Genomic DNA, 23979 nt, shown 5'->3' with positions numbered 1-23979 from the left:
TTTGCTGGAATGATGAAGGAATTGTTATCCCTCATCCAGAAAGGCATCATAGTGCCATTAAAAAAAAAAAAAAAAATCCCCAACCAAATTAAACCTCCTCCCCCTATTTTATACAGCAATGCTGACAACCAAAATGCAGCTGCTTCTATCAGCTGCTTAACAGCTCCGCATTCAATACATTCTTATCAGGTACACACCCACATACAAACACCAAGTGGATAAAACTGAAAACCTGTGGGCAAAAGGAGTCAGTCCAAACCAGAAGCTGAGCAGACCCCTTTGTTTTCTTCCAAGTGATACTTCATTCAGAAAAAGACCACACTGGATTTAGCTATTACGCTGATGTCTGCAGGATAACAGTACAGACCAGCAATGATGTTTGCTAAGAACGGAAGGAAAACCCTGGAGAACCAGGTGGGAGACAACAAAGCTTGTGCTCCTTCGGACTGTATCAGTGCAGGCAGGAAAAATCTACCACTATTCTTGCAAACACGAAAATCCGTGGGAACTAACAATCCAAAAAAAAAAAAAAAAAAACCCAAAGAAACCAAACCCACACAATATACTTATTTTAATCCCTTTTTTTCCCAGGTCACAACAGCTGAGGCTGTTTTAGACAGTCAAGAGACAGCTCTGCCTGCATAGCCTAGATCTCCCCACTCCACTTCGATGGGGAAGAAAACGGCTATGACTCAAAGCTGTACCTCAAGAGGAAGCTGACTATCGCATTCCTTATCACCCACAACTCCAGGAGGTTGAAGACATTTTTCAAGAGACCATTTCCCCTGAACTATATGAAATTCTATTTGAAAAAAAAAAATAATCCATGCAGCCTTGTGTACACCTTCATGTAAAGTAATGGCAGATCCTCTAGCTGTCTCAAAGAAATTTGCAAACTGTTGTGTGGTTTCAGCAAGAGAGGAGAGTTTCTTACCACAGGGAGATGGTTCTCTTACAGAAAGAAAACCACAATTATTTCAGCCTTTTTTTCTAGTAATGAAAAAACAAAACTCCTGCCTGCGATAAATCGAAGCTTGGGCAGTGCTCAAACTCTCCTGTAATAAACAAACTCAGATTCACTTGATGTTCCTGTACCAAGAATAATACCGTGTTCAAAAGGCCTTTCTCCTGTGCCACACCGAGCACTCTGCTTCAACAAATCTGAACTGGAATCAGAGTCCTGTGGAAATTACACTGGCATCCAAAGCTCAGAGGTTTGTTTTTATTAGAGAAGAAGGTGCTTCCCAGCCTTGTCAAATGAGACAGTGACATGTCCATTGAGTAAGGTAATGAAGACTGAACACCTCTTCAGTAGCTATTTGTACATTCTTAGCAACCTCTTCTTCCAAGAGCAGAAACAGCCTCAAATTGTGCGAAAAGACACTAATACCAACAATCTCCCCTCCCCCGAAGGTGTTTTTTGATCTTGTGGTCAAGAAGTTCTTTGGAAAGAGTGCTGACCCCAAAGCCCTGTTCAACCGAGAACTGAAGCAGTAAAAGCAGGAGAGAGGGCAAGTCCTGGTACTCACATGAGCTGCAACAGCCACTAACACTGCACTTCCTTAGGTATGGGATCGACAGCCACGTCACAGACCTTTCCCAAAGATCAGTTTGCATGCTTGCACTGGACAATTTTAGATGATGATGCTTTTAGGAAAAGGGGTGGATCTATCATTTACACAAAGAATGAGACGTGAAGAAACTCAAAGGGGCAGCTTTTCCAGCCAGTGTCACTGAAGGAAATACTTTGAGCTCAGGGTCTGAGCCACTGGGTAACTCTCTGCAAACAGACTGTTTGGCCTCTGGATAAACCAAAAGTGGTCACAAAGTGAAGAGCAGACAAACGCAGGAAGTAGTTTCCTCTCTCCCATCAATATGTATCCTCAGAAAAAATACCGGTAACTGATTTTGATAAAACCCCTACGATTTACCCTAAGGCATCAATGCAATCATTATAAACTGACCTGTTCTTGGCCTGGTATCCAGAATGTGCGTGCCATTACAGAAGCGTAGGCAGTTTCACCCAGCAGAGCTCCTAAAATGTGTTTGTGTTGCCTCCCAAGAACTTTGGCAGTTATGAATTCAGACCCCAATCAAATTTCAGTTCTATTCCATGAAGAGTAAGAAGTAACGATGAGTAGTTCCAGCCATTTTCATTTTTTCTGCCCTTGGAGAGGAGCACTAGCAAGCACAGGACTTTTACATGCACAAATGCAAGCCTGAAGGACAGCAAGTTGAAAGAAAAAATATCTTCTAATTCATAGCACATGTGCATCTACTCTGGATTCCAGGGCTGACATACATTCAGAAACACAACACTGTCATAGAATAAAATGAGTCCCACACCTGATCTAAAACTTGACAAGGCTAAATAGGCTTACGGTCTAAACTGATTTGTATACCCTAGCATATATCCTATCTATCTCTTTAATCCTCTGATGCACCGCTTGAACAAAGTCCCAGACTCCAGCAGTCCCACCTCATTTGTTTTGGTACCCATGTCACAGAAGTATTTTGGTATTATTTCCCTGACGAACCCCAGTGGTATACTGACTTTTCCTTCAAATCTTCATTTAATCTCAGAGAATTCTCTCACAAAGTTTTCAATGTGCATCTCAAACCAATTCAGAATTGGATTTAGTGTTTTAGGTAGTAATTTTTGCAGCAGTCATTTGACAACAGATTCTTGGTATTTATGCAGACCTGCTTTTGTTCATTTTCAAATAAGTTATTTCCTTCACCACAAGAAGCATCTTGGTTCTAATTTACTGACTGGACATCTTAAATGCTCTTATTCACCAACAAACTCACCCATTCTCACTTTAAAACACAGAAATGTGCATTGCTAATTCTGTCAAAATCAATGCAATACCAAACCGGATTACTGAGAATGAAAGAATACATCATAAACTTTTCTTTTTTCCTAGTCTCACTCGAAACAAGCCAGGTTTTGCGCAGCTGACTTTTCTGAAGCAGGATACTTTTCCCTGGTGCAGGTAAACAGATGAAATGGCTTTTTCCAGAACAATCAAACACATGCCAAGAGCATTTGGGTTTAGCTCCCATTATTAACAAAGCACATACACCCCCACCCCAGTAATTATTTAAATAAAAAATAAACATAAATCAAATGTTTTTAAAGTATTAGGAAAGAAATGACTGTGAACTACATAGATGTGGAACAGACAAGGATTCCTCCTATCATCAATCTTCTAACTACAGTTAGTACCAGATACTACCGGGAAGATAAAGGTAAGAGAAGGTTTTACTGGAGAGACACCCACTATGCGCCCAAGTTTCTTTCCACTTAAGTTTCCAAATCCCTTGAGAGTCTGGAGCAACACCTACCTGTAACAGAAAACAGATTCTAGCCACAGAGCCACAACAAACAATTTGCTGGACGCTTCTCTTGCAGTCTAGAGGCTGCAACACAGACCTGCAAACGGTACTCATCCTGTCCAGCTCTAGCAGAACCTTTGACTTCTGCTGACTTGAGCACTTAAGATGTATTTTTGCAGTGAAACAGATATTTCAAAGTTTATTTTACTTTTGTTCCAGACCTGCAGCAGAGCCTGGGGGCCCAAAAGGCAGCCCGTTTCCTTTTTAAATCAACTGATGCAGCTGCGGGAAGTGAGAGATAATACCTCTTCTTACAAATGGTCTCACTTAGGTACCCAGCAGGATTTTCAAAAGGTTTGACAAAGTTACCCTGTATATTTCAAGTAATTTGGGAAAGCTAAAAGAAAACCAGATTTAAACAAACAAACAAACGACAAAAACCCAACCAAAAAACCCAAAACACAAACCACCCCCACCCCAACTGTGTCACAGCAAAGACTGGGTTAAATGTGAGCTCAGTTTCCATTAGTGAAGAAGTCTCAGTGATTTTAGTAACGGCATGGTTCCATCCCTCCCTCGCTCCACACACAGTAAAGCCAATGAAGTAGGAACTAAGCCTGGCTTCCTACCACATCAGTAAGGCAATGGTGCTGCTAGTTCCAGCAAAGTACTCTGCTCCTAGACTGTACTGGCCAGCACACAATTAGATCATTTCTGAATTAAAGAAATACCCAGAAGCAATTTTGCATAAGCACTATTTTCTTTCAAAGCACAAGGGAAAGTTGGCATGTACTGCGTTTAGCAGAACTGTAATCTGGTTTAAGCATGGGTTTATTTAAAAAATCTCCAGCTCTCACCTGTAGGTTATTCCAGAGCCTGTGAATCAGCAGACAGTTACTGTTTATTGGAAAGCTTCCTTAAGTACTTAGTACTTTGCAGAGAGCACAAAAAGAACTCCACCATCAGTCTTTGCTAGAGTCACCTGTCTACAACTGTCCGGAATTGCGAACATGAAGTGTTCAGGACGCAAAATTAAATTTTGATAGATAGACCTCTAATAAATCAAGTATTCTGCAGACTACAGAAAATTTAAGTAAATGGCAGCCATATAACAGACAGCTTCCTTCAGGTATTTACAACATACTTAGCATCATGTCATGAATTTAGGTATGCTTTTTTCCTTTGTCCTCGTCCAGACACTCATAGCTTTGAAGCATCTCGAATAACCAGGTGCTTAAAAGAAATCAGACACTACACAGGTTAAACAACGTGGTTCTATTAAAAACTATCTTTAACCATGGCATTCAGTGAGCAATACAATACTTTCTTCCACAAAGCAACTAATACAAAAATATGCAATAAAATCATCTGTAGACTAGTATGCCAGTACATACATGTAATCATAACATTCTTTTATAAACTCTTTCCTGAGATACCTTGGGTTGTTTGATTTTCTTGTATTACTGGATGTATTATCTTTATGATTCATCTAAAACAACTGTAAAATAAAATATTTGGTATGTGCAGGACACTCAGTAACACATAAAAAGTAGTATGTAAATATATGGCAAAGAAACAGCTCTTAGGAATTACGCGCGTTTTTACTTTGTTACATTTTTTAAATGTTTGGCTCCTTGGGAGATGGAAAGGAGGAGCATGAAAAACCTGAAATTAGAGCTATGAATTGACAAAAAAGCAGGAAAGCAATTCAGGAATGTTAGGAGTTGGAATATAATATAAATGACAAAAAGACAAATGACAAAAAAGAGAAACCAATAACTCTTGTTGGCTATGTACTGCCTTATAAAGCAACTGGACATATTTTAGTCAGTTCACAGTATAATAAATATTTTTACTAATCTGTTTTGGAAGAGTAAATGGCTTTTAGGATTTCAAGCTCATCTCCAAGTTGCTTGTTCTGAGCTTCTAGTACTGCAAGATGAGTCTCCAGACATTTTATGTATTCTTTCTTCCGACATCGACATTGTTTAGCAGCTTCCCTGCAAAAAGCTGAAGTAAAAAGTGCAAACAAAAAAGCCATTTGCATGCCATTAGAAAGCTCAGCAGAGTATGGAGACTATGACAGAATTCCAGATTTTGGAATATTTCCCAAATCAGTTCCAAAACTGGGGTCCACAAGGGCCTCAAGTGTCTCTTTCTCAAGTTCATACGGCAATCTGCAGAATTGCTTCCTCTCATGCGTTGATTAAAGTTCATAATAAACGAGGTCCAAACGAAAGGCAGTTATTCTGCCTTGTGACAGTAAAGATCTTTGAGGGCCTTGAGTTCCTCAATCAGAGTCTTGTTTTGGTTTTCAAGCACAGCCACACGATTTTCAAGACATTTGACATATTCTTTCTTCTTTCTGCGACATTCTCTGGCAGCTTCCCTGGAACCAATACAAGGCAAATGACTACAGGAACAGCCACAATATGGCAAAGACTGGATAAATGAAATTACCTGCAAACCCTATGGTTCCACAATAACAACAACCACCACCACCAACTGTTGGATTGCACAAACACAGCAGCAGGTAACAGCCATAAGCAATAACGTGGTTAAAATACAATTCAAAACAACTAGAACTTGAAATAAACTCAGTATCAACAAATACAAAGATGGAATTGATACACAGAGGAACTAAGAAAAACTGCGAGTAAATGATAACGTTTTGACTTGAATTGTACTAAACATTAAGACTGAAAGCAGCATTTCTTCTTCCAGTTACATTCCATTTTGTGTGTTTATCAGGAATATTACCTTCTGCAATCAAAATCTTAAGACCAAACCCAAAGAATTACTTTCAGAAAATAAAAGCGTAACACTACTCTCTTCAGATGAGAAGCCAGATGCCAAGCTTACAACCTGCTGTAATTTTTTTACCTTAATGGAACAATCTACAGCAAAATTTAAGTCAAAACAAACACTATTTATCAGCATTTTAGAACTGTCCACCTGGGCACATTTGCACTACGTGCATCTGGGGTTTTTTGATTGCTGGCAAATGGCAGTCTGGAGTCATTCCCATAGCTCTGCTCAGAACTCTGTTATATTGAAGATGTTATACTGGGTAGTATTTTCAGAAGCTTGTGACTGAACAAGCATTCAATTCCAGAACAAATTGTAGAAGTACTGGGAGTCCACTCCTTTAACATCTTGGAACATGAGAAACTGTCCAACTGTGAGAGTGTAACTTTCCAGCGAGTCATATGAGAGATAGCATAGACGCTAGTTTTAAAACTGAAGAGAGGAAAAACAAAAAGAGGCACAATGATGCAGCAATCCTTGTGAGTAATTTAAAATAAAGGACAGGCATGAGAGCAAAGCAATACCAGTAATTCAATCGTAAGGCAAGGGGCAATTCAATGTATTAAGAGATCTGCATAGCAGACGATTTGTTCCATTAATCTAACTGCCATTAATAGCGGTGGCTACGCATTAAAAAAAAAAAAAAAAAAAAAGAGTCCCCTAAGAACAGCAAGAAAAATGCACAGAGAAAGACTGGCATTTACAGTGTACAGCCCAGTCCATGCCAACTAATTAAAAAATATACAGCCAACTCCCACAATACGCCTCACAAAATGACAGGGGCATTGCACAGTAACTTATCCCAGTAGCCAAGTATTTAGGAAAGTCTATAATTATGATTCCATCCTAGAGTAAGTCCTCTTCACAGCATCATTAAAGGACAACTGCTAATGAGATCCTCAGATATCTTCCTAACCAATTCTTTGCTGGGGTGTTTTAAAATGAACAAACCTATACTGGTCATTTTACTGTCAGGGGGGTGGCAGATGGAATTCAAACATAAGTATACCTCCAGGTCATCACAAAAATTATCAGAAAGGGACAACACTAATACTGATTTCTGAATTACCATAACATTTTAGATCTAAAAATCCATGGTGATAAGGTCAACTCTAACTTTCCAGAGTTAACACCCAATACTCAATGCTATAAGGACGTGGGATGACTGACAAAGAATTTCTTGCCTTCCCTTCATCAATCACACGCAGTGCTCACGACCTTAAGAAGAAAACTTCATCAGAATGTGTTGGGGGTTCTTTTGCAACACTGACTATCAATTGCTACATAGTCTTACCTATTTTTCATAAGTCTCAGCTCCCTCTTGCGTGTTGCCTCTTCTGCCAGTTGCTGAGGGCTATGCAATGTCCCTGGTGAGGCTGCCATTACCACTCCCTGAGGTAAGGTAGCAGCAGGAGTTCGAATCTGGTAAGCTGGTATGTCTCCAGTGGCAGCTGTATAAAAGAATTGTATTTTAAACTTTATGGCAAAAAAGAACTATGCAAAGCCTCTCTGGAAATAACAGGTTTCTGTTGATGAGTTATCCAGGATCTCTGCTACATAAAGTATTTCACAGGCCTGTAATGTCATAGCTACATCAGTTATCTTACCAGTGTTTATTTCCACACTGTAAAATAAGTTATCTAAATTGCTCTAGCATGTGGCCCCACCAGCGAGCCAGACTGAAGCCTGTGAAAGCTTCCACGTGGCTCTTCTCAGACAACATGGGGAAAGCTGTTCGAGAAACACTGTCAGAGCATCCACACTTATTTCCTGTTTGCACAACCCCACAAAAAGACGGTCCTGCTATTGCAGCCACTGAGGTTTATATGCTACCCCATCCTCTGACAGAGGCTTCAGGAGTCAACTTTCTCCTCCTTCCCTGTCACAGCAGCAGTACCAGCCTTACTGCCTCTCCTCCCTTTGCAGCAGCAGTGTGGCAACCCTTGGAAAACCTGTGAGAGCTGCTGTTGTCAAAATGAAAAGACAAGTGCTCATGGTGAAGGGGAGTTTGTTCCTTGAGGAAAAGGACCGTACATGGGATGCTGCAGCGTTAGCGGGCAGAGGAGCTAGTCACAGTTGCACAGGAAGGGGTGTAGCTACACGGTAAATCAGAGTGCAGAAGTTCAGATTCAGCTCCTGAGCTGACCAGTTTTGAGCTCTCCCCAGGCTAAATGCAGATCTGAAATCTGACATGTTATTTGGAACCAATACCTTTCTGACAGTCTTATTTCTGTATTTATGAGGTAGTTTGTTCCTACATGATGTACTCCAACTTTAAAACACTGTGAAAGTTGTAAGTACTTGTGTCTTGCCTGGCATTAGGAAAAAAAAAAAAATCAAAGTATCCTTCTTCAAATCATAAGCAAGTATTTACTACACCTTTTCATAAATATTTTATATTACCACAGAACAAAACTTCAAATTTTGTCATTAAAGCAACTGAATCTAAAAGATGAAATTCCAGGGGCTGTTATATTTAATTTATACTTTAATGCTTTAAAACAATATTCAATTAATGGAAAAACTTAACTTGTGCCATGGTTTAAACCCAGGCAGCAAGTAAGTCCCACACAGCCACTCGCTCACTCCCTCACTGGTGGGATGGGGGAGAGAATTGGAAGGGTAAAAGTAAGAAAACTCATGGGTTGAGATGAGAACAGTATAATAATTGAAATAAAATAAAAATTATAATATTAATAAATTGTAATGAAAAGGAAAATAACAAAAAGAGAAAGAAATAAAACCCAAGAAAAACAAGTGATGCAAATGAAAAACAATTGCTCACCACCAATCAACCAATGCCCAGCCAGTTCCCAAGCAGTGGCCCCCAGCCACCTTTCCCCCTAGTTTATATGCTGAGCATGACGTCATGTGGTCTGGGATACCCCTTTGGCCAGCTGGGATCAGCTGTCCCGGCTGCGTCCCCTCCCAACTCCTTGTGCCCCCTCCAGCCCACTCGCTGGTGGGGTGGGGTGAGAAGCAGAGAAGTCCCTGACTTACTGTAAGCACTGCTCAGCAACAAAAACATCAGTGTGTTATCAACATTATTCTCATCCTAAATCCAAACCACAGCACTATACCAGCTACCAGGAAGAAAATTAATTCTATCCCAGCCAAACCAGGCCACCTTGGAAAAATAAAAACACTTTGGGGAGGCTGACAGGTAGAGCAGTAAAGAGACATCAGTCAACTACAGAGGGAAGGAAAACCAAAATCTAAACTTAATAAAAAAAAATTACTATTATTCTTACAAAGTTAATGCAGGTGCTTCATTAATTAAATACAAAAAAAACAGGATCAAGCTGTGTTTAGACTACAATTCCACAGCCATGTCATGAAATCATTACCAGCTTAAACACTTTGCACCTCCCCCTCTCTCGCTCCTGCGGGTAAAAGTGTTTGTGGAATTACAAGATGAACTGGACCAGTGAACTGACCTGGGTTGGATAATCCCCTGGGAATGGGGGAGGGAGAGAGAAATCAGCCCAGGACAGCCCTATGAGCACTAACAGGCAGCCGCAGTGAACACAGAGCTCAGTGGTCTTGTACATTTACAAGAGAATCACTTAACCCTTTCTTTAAGTTTCCCACATCTCTTCGCAGTCCCAGTTATGTCAATGGGACGATACTTCAGCTATTCATAAAAATGGAATTTAGGAACTCTTCAGGCTCACCTTACGCTGGCCATACTACATGCATTTTATAGACTCTCACGGTAAGAACTACCTATTACTCTCTCTCATCACTAGGTAAAAAAGAGATGTTATCTTAGTTTGCATTAGCTACACTGAATCAGAAATCCAAGTGAACCCTTTTGTAGATCAAGTCATGGGGAAAGACCCATAACCCAGGTCACCTCAGCCTGACAAGACCAACTACTTTCTTGTCTGTGTGTGATTTACACTCCGGTGGTAGCTAACAGGACCTACTACTGCTGCTGCTGCTAAGTGCACTTGGAGTGCAATACGGCGTAACAGGAGTGACTCCCTATCTCAGCTGGCATCAGCAAACACCACTGTAAGTAACTACATGCTGCATGAATTGTCTGGCCAGTGTCTGTCCCTGCCTAACAGCTCGCTCACTTACAACCTACCAGCAGAGATAACTAACCATTTCAGTGGTATAGACCTTGTAAACCCAGACACTGCAGGCTTCTTTTTTTTTTTAAAAAAAAAAAGGCATAGCATTGACAAAGTATTTTTTAGTTGTGCAGTAATACGTGCTTTACAATATATTATTACAAACCAACTATTTCAAAGTCTGCAGATTTTTTTATATAATATCTCATAAAGTTACAATAAAATACTGTTTCCCCCCTAAAAGACATTGGGAAAGATGAAACAGGTTTTAAGCAGGGGGAATAAAATACCCTTGAAAAAAATCATAGTTTAAGTCCAGTAATGTATCTACATATTACAGAGAAGAGTACTATCCATTTCAGCATTTGAAACAAAAATCCCACACACCTTGATCCAGACTGAGAAAGCTCTGTGGCTGTTTCTAACAAAACTCCATGGAGGTTTAAAGTCATTCCTAACATATCAGAAGCAGGACTGAGACTGCTAACAAAGCAACACACCTGGAGATGGTGTACTTCCCTAACACATTGCCGCAGGTCATCTTTTTTTTTCCCCCCTCATTAAAATTGCAATGGAGTAAAAAGTCACTGAAAACCTGAAGCTTTGAGTTGAGACTTACAAAAAGGAAATTATTAACAGGAAGACAAACAAAAAACCAACCAAAAAACCAAACCACGTTTGGAAGAGTACAACTAACCCTGTAAATTAAGCTCTGAGAAATTAAAAAAACCCAACAACAAATCAACCCACAACCAAAAAAATCAATCACCTTTTATCAGCAGGTTCTTGGAAAAAGTAACTTGCTGAACGCTAGAGAGCATCGCTGCACTTGAATTCTTTCGGGGACTATCCAGGAGAAGAAAAGCCTGATGCATGCTATGTTATTTGTGCGTCTGTTCTCCCCTTCTGTGAGTCATAATGATGGGACTAGATTATCAAAGGGTTTTTAACTTCACCACTAAACTGGCTAAACAAGGCACGAGTCATTATCCCTTTGAGGATAAAAAAAAAAAAACAAACAACAAACAAACAACAAAACGTCGACTTGGAGAAGATACTTATCTTCGGATTAATGAAACAATACGTACCGGCAATGAGCAGCAGCACGTAGGTACCGGCTGCGAACCGGTTAACATCACAGACCTGCCGGAGGCAACTGACGAAGCAGAAAGGAACTGACTAAATCGCAGCATGACTTGGAGCTGACGTCAATGTGTATCTTGTTTGGAGTTTAACTTTTCCAGTTCCCTACTGCAACACGATTCCAGGAAATGTAATGACGTCAGCCTTTTGAACTCAATTAGCTGAGGAACAGACCATTTTAACAGCAGAGGAGACACGAGCAAGCGTTACAATACTTTAAATTACTGCTCTCTCCAATTTGTGTTCAGTATTTTCTTTAATAATGAAAGCACGGGGTTTATGTACACTACCGAAATAATGCACACCCTTCTCTTACAGCTATGCTCAGCCTATTTTAGCTATCAAATCCGAAGTGTTTATTGCTAAACAAAAAAGCAGTGCCATTTTTACAAAATAAAAACCAATTATAAACATAGTAACATATACTACTGTCTCCACAATAAAGAATTTAAAAGAAGATTTTTCAGCAAAATCCTGCATCAAATAGCAAAGACTAGTTATCCAAATCAATCTGTGCAAGAACTCAGGCACTAACAATGATCTTTCCCCCAAAATGAAACTGTTAAAATTGCCCTGAAATCCGACACTGACTAACTACATATAACCAGAAGCTCTTTGTACCAGTTTTAAAGATAAAAGACTTGCAGCAACAGGTCCAAAAGAAAATGTCACAAATACCAACCAAGCACTGCTTAGACATCCAAAAATACCATGTAAAAGACTAATAAAATTTTTACCTGTTTCATCCCCTGTTACAGCCATGATCAGCTTCTGCACACACGACTCTCCTGTTCCTCTACCAGAGCTCAGCATGAACTGTTCCAAACTAGCAAGCATGTGCAGGATTACAAGCAAGAGCACTGACATCACAGTGACCTCACTTGCTTACCACTGTCATTAATATGCTCTGTCACTGGAACAGCTCACTGAAACTGCAGCCCAAAGAACTCCTTTTCCAGTAAAGCTTTTTTGTTTCTTCCTCTTCCATATTTCTATAAGCCTAGCTTTGTTCTTTTGCCCTGAATTATTCATAAAGCTACAGAAAGCACTCACCACAAAGCTGGCTCCAAAGCAAGACCTGAAAATTCACAGCACTGGCTGACAGAAATTAAAATGTGGCTCTAGAATTCATGAATGAATCTGAATGATAAAGTTATGATTGCATAGAAAATAGGGAAATTTTAAAAAGACGTGGAATTGTTTTGATTGGAGCAGTTCCACTAAAAGGCAGAGAACTCTGTCAGACAGACATGCAAGACAGGAAAGCTTAATAAGCTATAACAAACAGGTAAATGAAAGGCTAAAGCTCCTTGCTCTGGGGGGCAAACCACAACCCACTCATTTAATTTCAGTTAAAAGCTTCAGAAAAGACTGAAGAAAGCTCTAACAAAGCAAGTCAACCTAAAGCTAGTGATTTCAGATGCTGTAACAGGTAGAACAGTAGGGCTACCTCTCCTGCGTTCCCTCCTCTTTCAAAACAAGACCAAGAGCTCTGGTTGACTTAGTTTTAAAATATAAAACCAAAAAAGTCTCATCTCTAACAGAGTTACTCCTTATTTATATCAATTTAAATGAAACTAGTTTCAGAACAACAGTCCAGGCACTGGTCTGTACAGAGGGCACAGCAAACTTCGAAGGCCTTTGTCTGTAACAAACAAATTCAGACTGGTAATTCATCAATGGTGAAACTATGCCAAGGACAGCAACACTGGAAGCATCAATGCAAAAACGCAGCACCCTGTGATTACAGGACCACTTCAGGATCATATGAACACAAGCTCAGAACAACTGAAGCACTCAAGAAATCCAAGCCACAGATCTCAAATAACACTGTGCATTTCACTGACCATATTATGAAAACAGACAGAGCCCAACAGAAGAATTTTTGATACAACTTTTCTATACTCATTTTCACTAATAATTAAACACTTTCTTTTGCTTCAGCTAGCAAAAGACCCCTTAACCTGTATTAGGAAACTGTGAGGACATCAGAACTGCCTCTTATTTTGCCTTTGAATGTAAACTTGTAGCAAATGAAATATCACTCAGTTGGATCAACACCTTTGGTGTGTTTACACTAACCCCTTTTCCCATCATAGGTCACCAGAATGTATCCAGCACAGGGTTTATGTGATGCCATCCATTATTACGTGAGATTCATCAACAAATACTTCAGAAAAAATATAAATATATAAGCTATCCTTAAGATTCTGAAACAGATCTTTCTTGCCCTAGGACTGATACTTGTTTTTCATTCCGTTGGTTTCTTTTTCTTTTTTTACTTCTAGGACTATTCCAAATAAAATGTATACGCTGTCTACCCAAAATCATCGTAAGAATATACGTAAGTGGGAAGATTACTAAGCAGACTGTTGCTTTCCTATTATACTTTGTGCTATTACAATATTAGGTGAACAGTCAACTGCAAAGTGTACATAAATGACAAATGTTCATAAACAATATTGCTACAGACTTTCTAGCACAGGCAAGGTGACCTGTAGGAAGGACATATTAGAGACCTGTATATCCAACTAATTCCATTGTCTCGCACCATCCTGAATAACTCAGGTTTGTTGATGATATGCAATTACCATCACAGAGAGAGCTGTATTACTGTAAACATCCTCAGGTGCTTTCATACTCTTTTTTTATATTCTCTTTTTTATTAAAGATTTTTTAGAAAGATTTTTCCAGTATCAACAGCATGTATAGTATGTTGAAACCTTTTATCTTATCATCTCTGAGCTCATGCTCACTTACTATTCTCTTTGTATTTTTCCCTGTATATGTTATGTAGCATTTTTCTTCTGTGTCAACAGCTACGAGCATCACTGAAGCACTGGACTTTGGGCCAAAGGAACAGAAAATTCCAGGAAGTCAACTTTCTGAGCATGGACAGAGAACAAACCAATGTAGCTGAACGTATATAGAAGCTTCCAGAAACAGGGTACAGCAGGTATCCAGTAACTGTCCCTGAATCCCTTTCAAAAGTTTTCATCACAGGCAAGACACGTAACGGGCTATACAATCAAGCAGTCGAGCCCATCACTGAGGCTGAACAGGCGGGTTAGAGGACAGCCCCATCAGAGGATAACCCTGGAAACAAACAGTCTGTAAAGGAAGGACAGCCAAACGAAATTCCCAAGGACTGAAGTGCTACCAGATACAATCCCTAGGTTCTTGCTTCTTCACAGGCTGAGGAGGTTTTAGGAAACAACCAAGGAGCTACTCTCTTCTCTGCCCCTGCCACCGAAGCTCTGAAGCATCAAAGCAATACATGCAAAATACTACGGTCAACCTGGAGAGACAGAGAAGTCCTCTAATGTAAGGGATGTGTACACACCTGTAGAGAAAACATATTAGCCTCATACTCAGAAAACATGCACTACCAGAGTGGTAGTGGGAAATCTGTTTGGGGGACAGCCAAATTTGGGTCTTAAGGCTTTGCTAAGAATGTATTCATAATAATATTTAGGGAAGTTATAACAGTACTCTTCTGCATGATGAAAACTGACATTTTGGCTAAGGGATCTTCATATTATAGTTTTAGAGCTTCCTTGAAATGCTTCTGAAAAGTCTCGGGAAGACTTTTCAGCAAATTCAGCAAAGAATTAACAAGAGGCAATGGAAGAATTCAAATTTGGTATCATTACTTAGCATTGTCTCAACAAGTTCAGATATCTACAAGCTATCAGCTTTACATCCTGGGCTTCCTTTACAACAAAGGGAGAGAAACAGTCACTTAAAGACTGAACTTATTGCAAATATCCGTATTAGGGCAGAAAAAGCACCTCAACCTGGGCTTCACCAACTATCTCAGGAATCTGTGCCTACATGTAGACCATGACTCTCATCCGCTACATTAATACATATTTGCAGTCTTCCTAGCTCTTCTCATGGTTTATTTCAGTTAGCTGTTTTGGCTCAAGAACGCACTCATATCGCCCTCCCTCCCTACTTCTCTGTACCAATTAAAAAAAGGTGGAAAATAAATTCCCTATATCCTCTGTGGTAGCCATTAATTCAGTGTCTCCATACAGAAATCTCTTCCCCATTTTCAAAGGTTTTCCTCAGCATAACCCAAATCCCAACCCTACTTTCCCAGGTATTGATAAGAATCCAAGATACCTTTGGTTCTCAATCTCCCTCAGCATTTCCAAAAGGCTGGGAACAGCGGAAGGAAAAAAAACAATCCTGCATAAACTACAGTTAGGTTCAATAATTCACTAATCACAGTTCGATTCAGGTGTGTGAGTTTTATAGAACCTACAAAGTGTTCTTCTGTGAGAAAACTAGCTTCAGTAACGAATGTCCTTTCCAATAACTACAGAAGTCATAAACTGCAAGGAAATTCTAGCCTAAACATATCCAAAGAACTAGAATTAGTTTCATACATTAAATGAGATGCACCATCAGCATCTTATTTCAATCTGTAACAGCAACTTTACTGCAACTAAACATATCTCTCAAAGTCTGGACAAGAGAATTCAAAGCAGAAGAAGATTTTATTTCCTCCTCATAACTTTTTAAATCAAAAGTAGCAGCTGCTTCACTGAGCAAAGAACCTGAGTCTCCTCCTAAGACTGTCTTTCATCTTGTCATGCACAAATACGTTCTTTAATAGTGCAATTATGTCAACACAAGATAAAAAGCCTTGTAAGAAAAATTGTTTTATATGAAAAAACTAAAATGCAATAGATTAATAAAGTCTACCTTGAACAACAACTTGGCTTCCAGGAACAAAAAACTGTTGTGTGCCATCGAGTGATTGTCCTGCATATTGCACAATGGTAGCACCTGGCTGAGGAGCTCCTGAATTTGTCATTGTTAACGTCTGTAGTCCATGAACACCATCGGAGCACGGATTAGAAATCTGGATTGTACCACCTTGAGATATAGTAACTAAACACAAAAAAGAAAAAAAAAAGTTAGGCAATAGAAAGAGATACAACATGTTAAAAATCACATCTCCCTTTCTAAAATAACGTTGTCTGATAGGACTCCTGGTTCTCTCCTTGCTTAAAGATCTATTGTACAGTAAAACATTCATAATGTTAATTCTGATTTCCACAAATATAAAGTTTGTTGTGTAGCACCTGCCATGTGTTCCACATTTCATCTCTATGCTTCCATAAATATTAACTCTTCTAAAATAGTTTTAATACAAGAAAAAAGAAAAAACAGTAGCTCCTAGCCATACAGAATCATTGTTGTTTTCAACACTAATGTAAAAAAGCTATTTAAAAAAAAAAAGCTATGTTTATCGACTCCCACAAAACAAGAACTAGAACATCTAGCCAAATGAAGAGCAAGTCTTCTGACTCCTTTCCTTAGTGTGAGAGAACGTTTAGCCTAACGTTTTTTTACAAGTTGTACAAAGCTGTAAAGAGTCCAATACTTATGGGAAAAGAGAAACAGAACAACAGAACAAAGGTTTTTTTCCCGTGTAACCAGCAACATGAAAACCACAAACATACTTTCATTAAAAAAATCATATTGCGTTGTTCACCATAATTAAGTATTTAGACAAAAAAAAATCCCTAGAGAGGTTATTAATTGTATATTCCTTTTGAAATTAGCATTGGCTTTGTAAAGAGCAGAAGTATCATAGAATCACCGAATGGTTTGGGTTGGAAGGGACCTTAAAGATCATCTACTTTCAACCCCCCTGCCATGGGCAGGGACACCTTCCACTAGAGCAGGTGAAGTATTTCTTCCTAATATCTGATGTAAATCTCCCCTCTCATTTTAAAGCCATTACCCCTCATCCTATCTCTACCCTCCCTGATCAAGAGTCCCTCCCCACCTTTCCTGTAGGCCCCCTTTAAGTACTGGAAGGCCGCTAGAAGATCTCCCCGGAGCCTTCTCTTCTCCAGGCTGAACAACCCCAACTCTCTCAGCCTGTCCTCACAGGAGAGGTGCTCCAGCCCCCTGAGCATCTTCATGACCCTCCTCTAGACACGCTAGAGCAGGTCCATGTCTTTCTTACTCTGGATGCCCCAGAGCTGAACACAGCACTGCAGGTGGGGTCTCACCAGAGCAGAGCAGAGGGGCAGAATCCCCTCCCTCAACCTGCTGCCCACACTGCTCTTGATGCAGCCCAGGATGCGATTGGCTTTCTGGGCTGAGAGCGCACATTGCTGGCTCATCCACCAGCACCCCCAAGTCCTTCTCCGCTGGGCTCCTCTCTAACCACTCATGGCCCAGCCTGTATCTGTGCTTGGGATTGCCCCGACCCAGGTGCAGGACCTTGCACTCGGCCTTGTGGAACTTCATGAGGTTTGTATGGGCCCACCTCTCCAGCCTGCCAAGGTCCCTCTGGATGGCCTCCCTTCTCTCTAAACTATCAAGCACACCACACAGCTTGGTGTCACCAGCAAACTTGCTGAGGGTGCCTCAATCCCACTGTCCACGTCCCCAACAAAGATGTTAAATAATACTGGTCCCAGTACAGACCCCTGAGGGACACCACTCGTCACTGGTCTCCACCCAGACATTGAGCTGTTGGCCATAGCTCTTTGAGTGTGACCATCCCTCTTTTAGTGCAACCATCCAGCCAATTCCTTATCCACCAAGTGGTCCACCCATCAAATCCATGTCTCTTGTGTTAATTAAAATACTCTTGGAACTTTTAGATGAGAACCCAATTTCCAAGAAGTAACAAGCTTCTTTCTTCCCCAAAGGATTTTTAAACCACAATCATTGTCATCGTATTTAAAGTGGTCTGAGATGGTACAAAAGTCACATATAAGTAGTACAGATTCGAGATTGCCAACTCCTCTGATTTCACTGTCAAATTCACAATATTTGACGACATTCTTGAAGGTTCAGCTCTGGTTATCTGAACACAAAACTCCTTGTGAGTTTTGGAGATAGCTCATTTCAAATGTACTGTCTTGACAATAGTAGGTTATCTTGAAAGTGCAACATCAGACAATAACACTTCAAAGAGCACTGAGATACTAACAGCTTGATTAGTAAACTGTTATTAGTAAATTAGACAATAGTAACTAGCTACTAGAAGATCAGCTAATTTTTTGAGAGTGTAGTAATCTATCAAAATCGCTAAATCCCATCACCTAAATTAGCTTCCTTTTGGGGAAAATGGGGAATTCCTCTCATGCTGAATGAAGCAGAGCGCCCTATTTACAATACCGGAACAGGGTTCGGCACGGACCTCCAGTCCTACCCTCAGAATACAGAACATGCAATGTCGGAACTAGCTGGGTTCCGCACATAAGCTCCATAAGGCATTGAGGGAGAAGGGGAAAAAAAAAAAAAAAAAACAACAAAAAACTGAGAGCAAGATGTTGTTCCGGACTGGTCTCCAAAACAGAAAGTGCCCCATTTTAGTGCCCCATTTTGGGGCAGGGTGGAAGACAGAGAAGCAAGAAAAATAAATCATTGTCTCCTCTATTCTTCACGAGATCCAGGACAAGAGCAGGTTCCCAAGAGCACACAAACTTCCCAGCAGGTCTTGTCACCTCTGCCTCCTAGAGAAGATATACACAGCCTAATTCTGCCTCTCGCAGAGTTAGCACCAAAACCAGTATGTCTACACCATCACAGTACCATACCACCTAAAAACTAGTCCATTTGGATTCCTGAGTAGTAAAACATCGGCACAGAATCATATAAAGTTCTTGGCTTCACAGTGAGCCCGAGCAAACAATTAAGTCAGAGCTGTCCTGCAATTATTCATTCAGATCACAATCCAGTACTTTCTAGACAAGAGTGAATTAACTCCAGTAACTGTCTCCCTTACAGGACTGAATCTTGCCATATTGCCAGAACAACACACTGCCCCCATCCCATTCACTGTCCTGATCTCAACCACTGCACAGTTTTGTTGTGCTGGAGCTCTAGTGGAAATTGGGCCTTCTATGAAGAGTACAGGACTTTCCTGGACAGTCCTGGGACTTGTCCATCATGCAGGCGGATGGACATTAAGTGGCATCTTCTCTTCTATCTAGGACTGAAGACGATGCCAATACCATTCTCTGAGTATGACCAACAGCTTTAGTCCAGAAAAATCAGATCTTTCCCTCCCTTCCAAAACTGGGAAAAGTAAAAATCGGTCTTTCCCAAAAGATTTCTTAATTCTCCAGCTGTTAAAAACCTGTCCTCAGGCAGCAAGCAACCCAAACAGATGGCAGAAGAACTAGTAATTTTAATTTCCCCTGCATTGTTTCAGACAGAACATCACGATATGCAGAGGTAGGTAAGGGGTGGGTTGATTTACACACTCCAGTTGAATAAACAACTCTTGCATGCTTAGACCACCAGCACAGGTGAGGCGAATCAATATTTTTTCAGTACTCAATAACCAGTATGACAGAACTACAGCCAACAGAGTAGGTTTGTAGCAGATCAGGCTACAAGGCTCATACACAAGACACTGCCTTACCCAAAACTATCCATTCTCCTTACAGAAAGATAACACATATGTTGATGGAGGTAACTGGTAAAGACATTTTATCTAGCTGGTCATGCCCATCAGTCTGTCTGCTTCCACAAGCCAAAGCCAAGAAGCTCTGAGGAAAAAGACATTTGGAAACCATGGCAACATACCATTTTGGCTGGTAAAAAGCAAGCAAAGAACAGCCATCACTGCTGCTAACAGAAAAAATATTGAATTTTTCAGAAAAATTTACGTATTCCAAAAATAGTCAACCCAGACCTCCAGATACCAACATACAGTCCAAATTACCTTTCAACTAAACTGCCTTTCCTATGTAGAAGTAGAGAGAACAGCAGAGAAAATAAGGAATCAGCAAATGTAGTAACATGATGTCTGTTTTAAACCAGGGCCCAGTACAGACGGCTGTAGTGACACTGCAAGACCAGTTCTTCATTGCCATGGACACTGTACAAGCTTAATGCATAAACTGCTGGATGCCTGCACAAGAGAACCCATGCAACCAATGCTGGCCAAGAAGAGAGGAGTACTCAGATACAATAACAATAAGCAGAAATAAAGAGCTACTGACAGGAGATGTAAAGATAAAATAGATACATGTAGTGACTTTCTGCATCATATCCAGACTGAAATCAACACAGGAAAGGCTGCATTCCCACACAGACGGACTTCCTGGTTTTAGCTAACAGCAGTTCCTGAGGATCACAGGCAGCCAACAGGACAGCTGCTTAGAAACGCTGCAGATCTGTGCCTTATACATGTGAGGACTAGAAGCCAACAGTCAAACTCTCTTTGGTAAAATGCAAATTAAGACCCCCTCTACTACAAGATGATCACCCTTTCTACCACTTGGTACCAATTTCTCCTAACCATAATAAGTGAGAACACAGAGACTTCACTGAAGCAAAAGATGTGTGACATTTTAACTTCCAAAGTTGAACTTAAAATATCAAATTTATGAACTAATAAATTGGGTAAGAAAAACCATTTCTAGGAAGACAAAGCTCTCAAAATAAAGTTTCTGAGCCAGAATCAGGAGAGTCCATGAAGGCTGACATTGCATCCTGAAGCAATGCCTCATTATGGCTGAGAACCTACCTAACAAATTAAATTATCTTAAATATACACCACATGTTTTAGGCTACAACTACAACTTTTTCAAAGAAAAAGCGGCATAAAACAGAAATCTTCTATGCTTGGCTCACACAAAACCCAAGTTTAAATTAAGATAAATGAGATTTATTTTAATTTTTGTGGACTCTCTTAATTCAAGCATATTGTCAGTGACGCTCTTTGTTGCTTGATTTTTCAGAAGTAAATGTTTGGTTGAACAAGAATGCAAAAACTGTGAATTTCATTCTTCTTTCATACACTTCCCTGTCACTATAATTTATAGCTATGTTCAAATTAAAACATCCTCAATTAAGAATCACCTCCTGCAAGACATTACTAACGAAAGTACATCTCCGGTTTCCTAGAGGAAGCTAAGATCAAGAAATCCAAATGCCTAATTTCTTAGAAATCCTGAAGGTTACCACAGCACTTCTTTTTAAGCCTTGAAACTGCAAATAATTTTTTTTTTTTTAACTAAACCTAAGCCAAACCGAAAATATAATTAACAATTTAAGAAAATAATTTAATTTGGTCAAGAATACCTGCCAGACTCTGTACCGGGTAACTGTAATTTAGCATGACCACAACTACACAGAAAAGAGCACTTTAGATGCTCGACTCAAGCAGCAGACATTTATTAATGCCTATACCTTACAAAAGGGTAAGAAAAGCAGCTTAGGAGCCCAAGCAAAATTACTTTCTATGCTGCTTTTCTGAGAATTACTTTAGTTGCATAAATTAAAAATAACTGAAGAATTGTAAGAGTGACTAGAATACAACTAGAGCCATTCTATCCTCTTCTATATGGCAGTGCAAGGTTTTCATAGGCTTTCTCTGTTCTCGTTTCAAGGAAAAAACCCACAACATTCTTGTGCAATTTTTCTGTCGTCATCTCAAAGGAAAAATACCTGCATTTCAGTGTGTCTACACATGAAAAGATGTTAAAAAAACCCCAATTAACTGTAGGAGTGAAGCTTTATCCAATAAAGTTATTAGAAAGTTATTCCTTAGATTATGATTAAGCCCAAAGAAGCTATGGGGAGCGAGTTATGCAACATTTTTAACATAAATGCAGGAATAAAGAAAAACAACCCACAAATCTATAGAACAGAACTGTGAATCTAACTTTTAACTTAAATTTGGATAAAGTATCAAAAGTTGGGAGATCACGATTTGTGTTAATTCTGCAGTTAAGGTGTTCATACTTGACAACTGGAGAGGAAGAGATATATGTCTTTTAAGAAAAAAAATTCAAAGTTAAGAAATAATTTCATACTTCAACCTCACACTCTAAAAAGTCTAACTCACTAATTCTCATTTCATTAATGAATAGCACTAACCCAGAGCAAATCACAGTAATTTGAAACGGCAAGGATTTAAAACACTGACCATTCACATAAAAGCGTCAACATTTTTCATTTCACCTGAGCTCCACCTCCACATTTTTCATGCATAGGAGTTCTAGAAGGACTAATCTAGCAACCAACAAATATTACAAGAAACAGACTAAAAGTCTATAATGCTCATGTTATGAAAAATTAAATATAAAAATTGAAATTATTTAGAAATACAGCTTTCATTCTTCTTCACCAAAATCCAACATCTCTACTTCGTTATGGAACTCTTAGAAATAAAGTTGTTCCTATAGGTGTTCTGCAACATTACATGGTATCTTTGCAAACATACTGTATTGCCCTGTGTTAGCATGATACAGGCTGGTTGGCACAGCCATTGAAGAAATTCCAGAAGGTGCTCCTTCATCTTCTGACTTTTCTTCTTCAATCTTGGGTATTGCAGTAGCATCTGATGAGAGTTCACTCAGAATTTTTCTAAAAAAGAACATAAATAATTTTATAAAGTTGAAATTCCATGTCCATGAGAAAGCTAAATCTCTGGCTTTTATCATGACAGTTTTGCTGTAATATATAAGCTGCCTTTAAAAATCAGGAAAACCAAAATAAGAAGTCCTTACCGATATGAAGGTCTTCTTGAAAGTATTTCCCTACGTTTTTGAGAATCAGTTATCCCTTCTGATTCAGCAGGTTCATCTGCAATCGATGTTACCTGTAATAGCAAAGTTTCTGACATTCGTAACTTCATAAACAAAGAAGATCTCAGAGTAAAAGGTTATTTTAAAAAATTCCTTCCATGTTTGCATACAGGAAGTTTGTGCACTTATTTATCACTTATCATGTGATCTTGGACTTCTTTTTCCAAAGCAAATCACAAATTATGAGGTTAGCAACCTATGGCCACTTAGATGACATCTTCCATTTGAAAAAGAAAAAAAAAATAATCAAAATAATCCAGGTTACTTTTTGAGAATGACACCTAGAAAGTGTACTGAAGGTAGAAGAGTTCTTTAAACACAAAAATATTATACAATTTCATTAGCTTCTAAAGTGAAATTAAACATTTAAAATACAGAATACTGCACTAACCCACCTTAAATAACAGTATACTATACAAAAGCCTCTTCACAACCACACCAAAGCTATTTACAAACTAAGTTTATTTAAATATACACATTTATTACATTTATCAACACGTATTCATAAATACAAATACATTGCCCAGCAATACTGTGAGAGTTTTGGAAACCTCTGACAAGTTCACAACATCTTATTTTCTCAGACCTTTATTAGCAGTATTTTCACAGGTTCTTTTTGTTTTAAAATTAGCCAAGATGGCACTAAGACCTGGAGCTGAATCACAGTCTTTACCAGCAACTATCTTATTACACAGAACTGAAAGTGATTATTGAACATGGAAAACACACTGTTTTCTTGATTCATTTAACAACTCAGAACTACTGGTGTAAGTAAGATTTCCAAACTGAAACAGTGCGGTAGTGTGGAAAATGACCTTTTCACATAAAGACAGACCAGACTGCGGTTTCAAACTGAGCACTGTGTTAAGCTAACACTGAACAAACAAAAGTCTTAAGTGACTAGAAGACTCAGGTGTTCGACCTGGGTGCAGTGGTGGCTTCCCTGCAGCTCGTGGAAGCAAAGGAAGAGCTGTAGAACTAATGCAGCTGCAGGCCTGAGTGCTAGGTGCTAGAAACACAACCTGCAT

The 23979-nt window shown here is 39.4% G+C and overlaps 1 protein-coding gene across 5 annotated transcripts in view; it reads right to left on the bottom strand.

Moving 5' to 3' along the window:
• Window positions 1-4599: 4599 nt before the first annotated feature.
• Window positions 4600-23979, bottom strand: part of CREM (cAMP responsive element modulator) — a 35863-nt gene continuing 16483 nt past the window's right edge. For 2 of the 5 annotated variants that reach the window (XM_086467116.1, XM_086467114.1), the window contains 5 exons: window positions 22874-22965; window positions 22588-22730; window positions 16083-16271; window positions 7442-7598; window positions 4600-5728 (listed from right to left, as the gene is read on the bottom strand). In XM_086467116.1, coding sequence (XP_086323242.1) covers window positions 5584-5728; window positions 7442-7598; window positions 16083-16271; window positions 22588-22730; window positions 22874-22965 — 726 coding nt within the window. In that variant the 3' untranslated portion in view covers window positions 4600-5583. Of the gene's footprint in view, window positions 5729-7441; window positions 7599-10995; window positions 11090-12106; window positions 12147-16082; window positions 16272-22587; window positions 22731-22873; window positions 22966-23979 lie in introns of those variants that run through there. The other 3 variants (XM_086467117.1, XM_009948956.2, XM_086467118.1) reach the window with 3 other exon arrangements.

Source organism: Leptosomus discolor, chromosome 6 (assembly GCF_034619465.1).
Source record: "Leptosomus discolor isolate bLepDis1 chromosome 6, bLepDis1.hap2, whole genome shotgun sequence".
Classification (NCBI taxonomy): Eukaryota; Metazoa; Chordata; class Aves; order Leptosomiformes; family Leptosomidae; genus Leptosomus; species Leptosomus discolor.
Note: the sequence above shows the minus strand (reverse complement) of the source record. Positions and strands in the feature narration are given on the sequence as shown.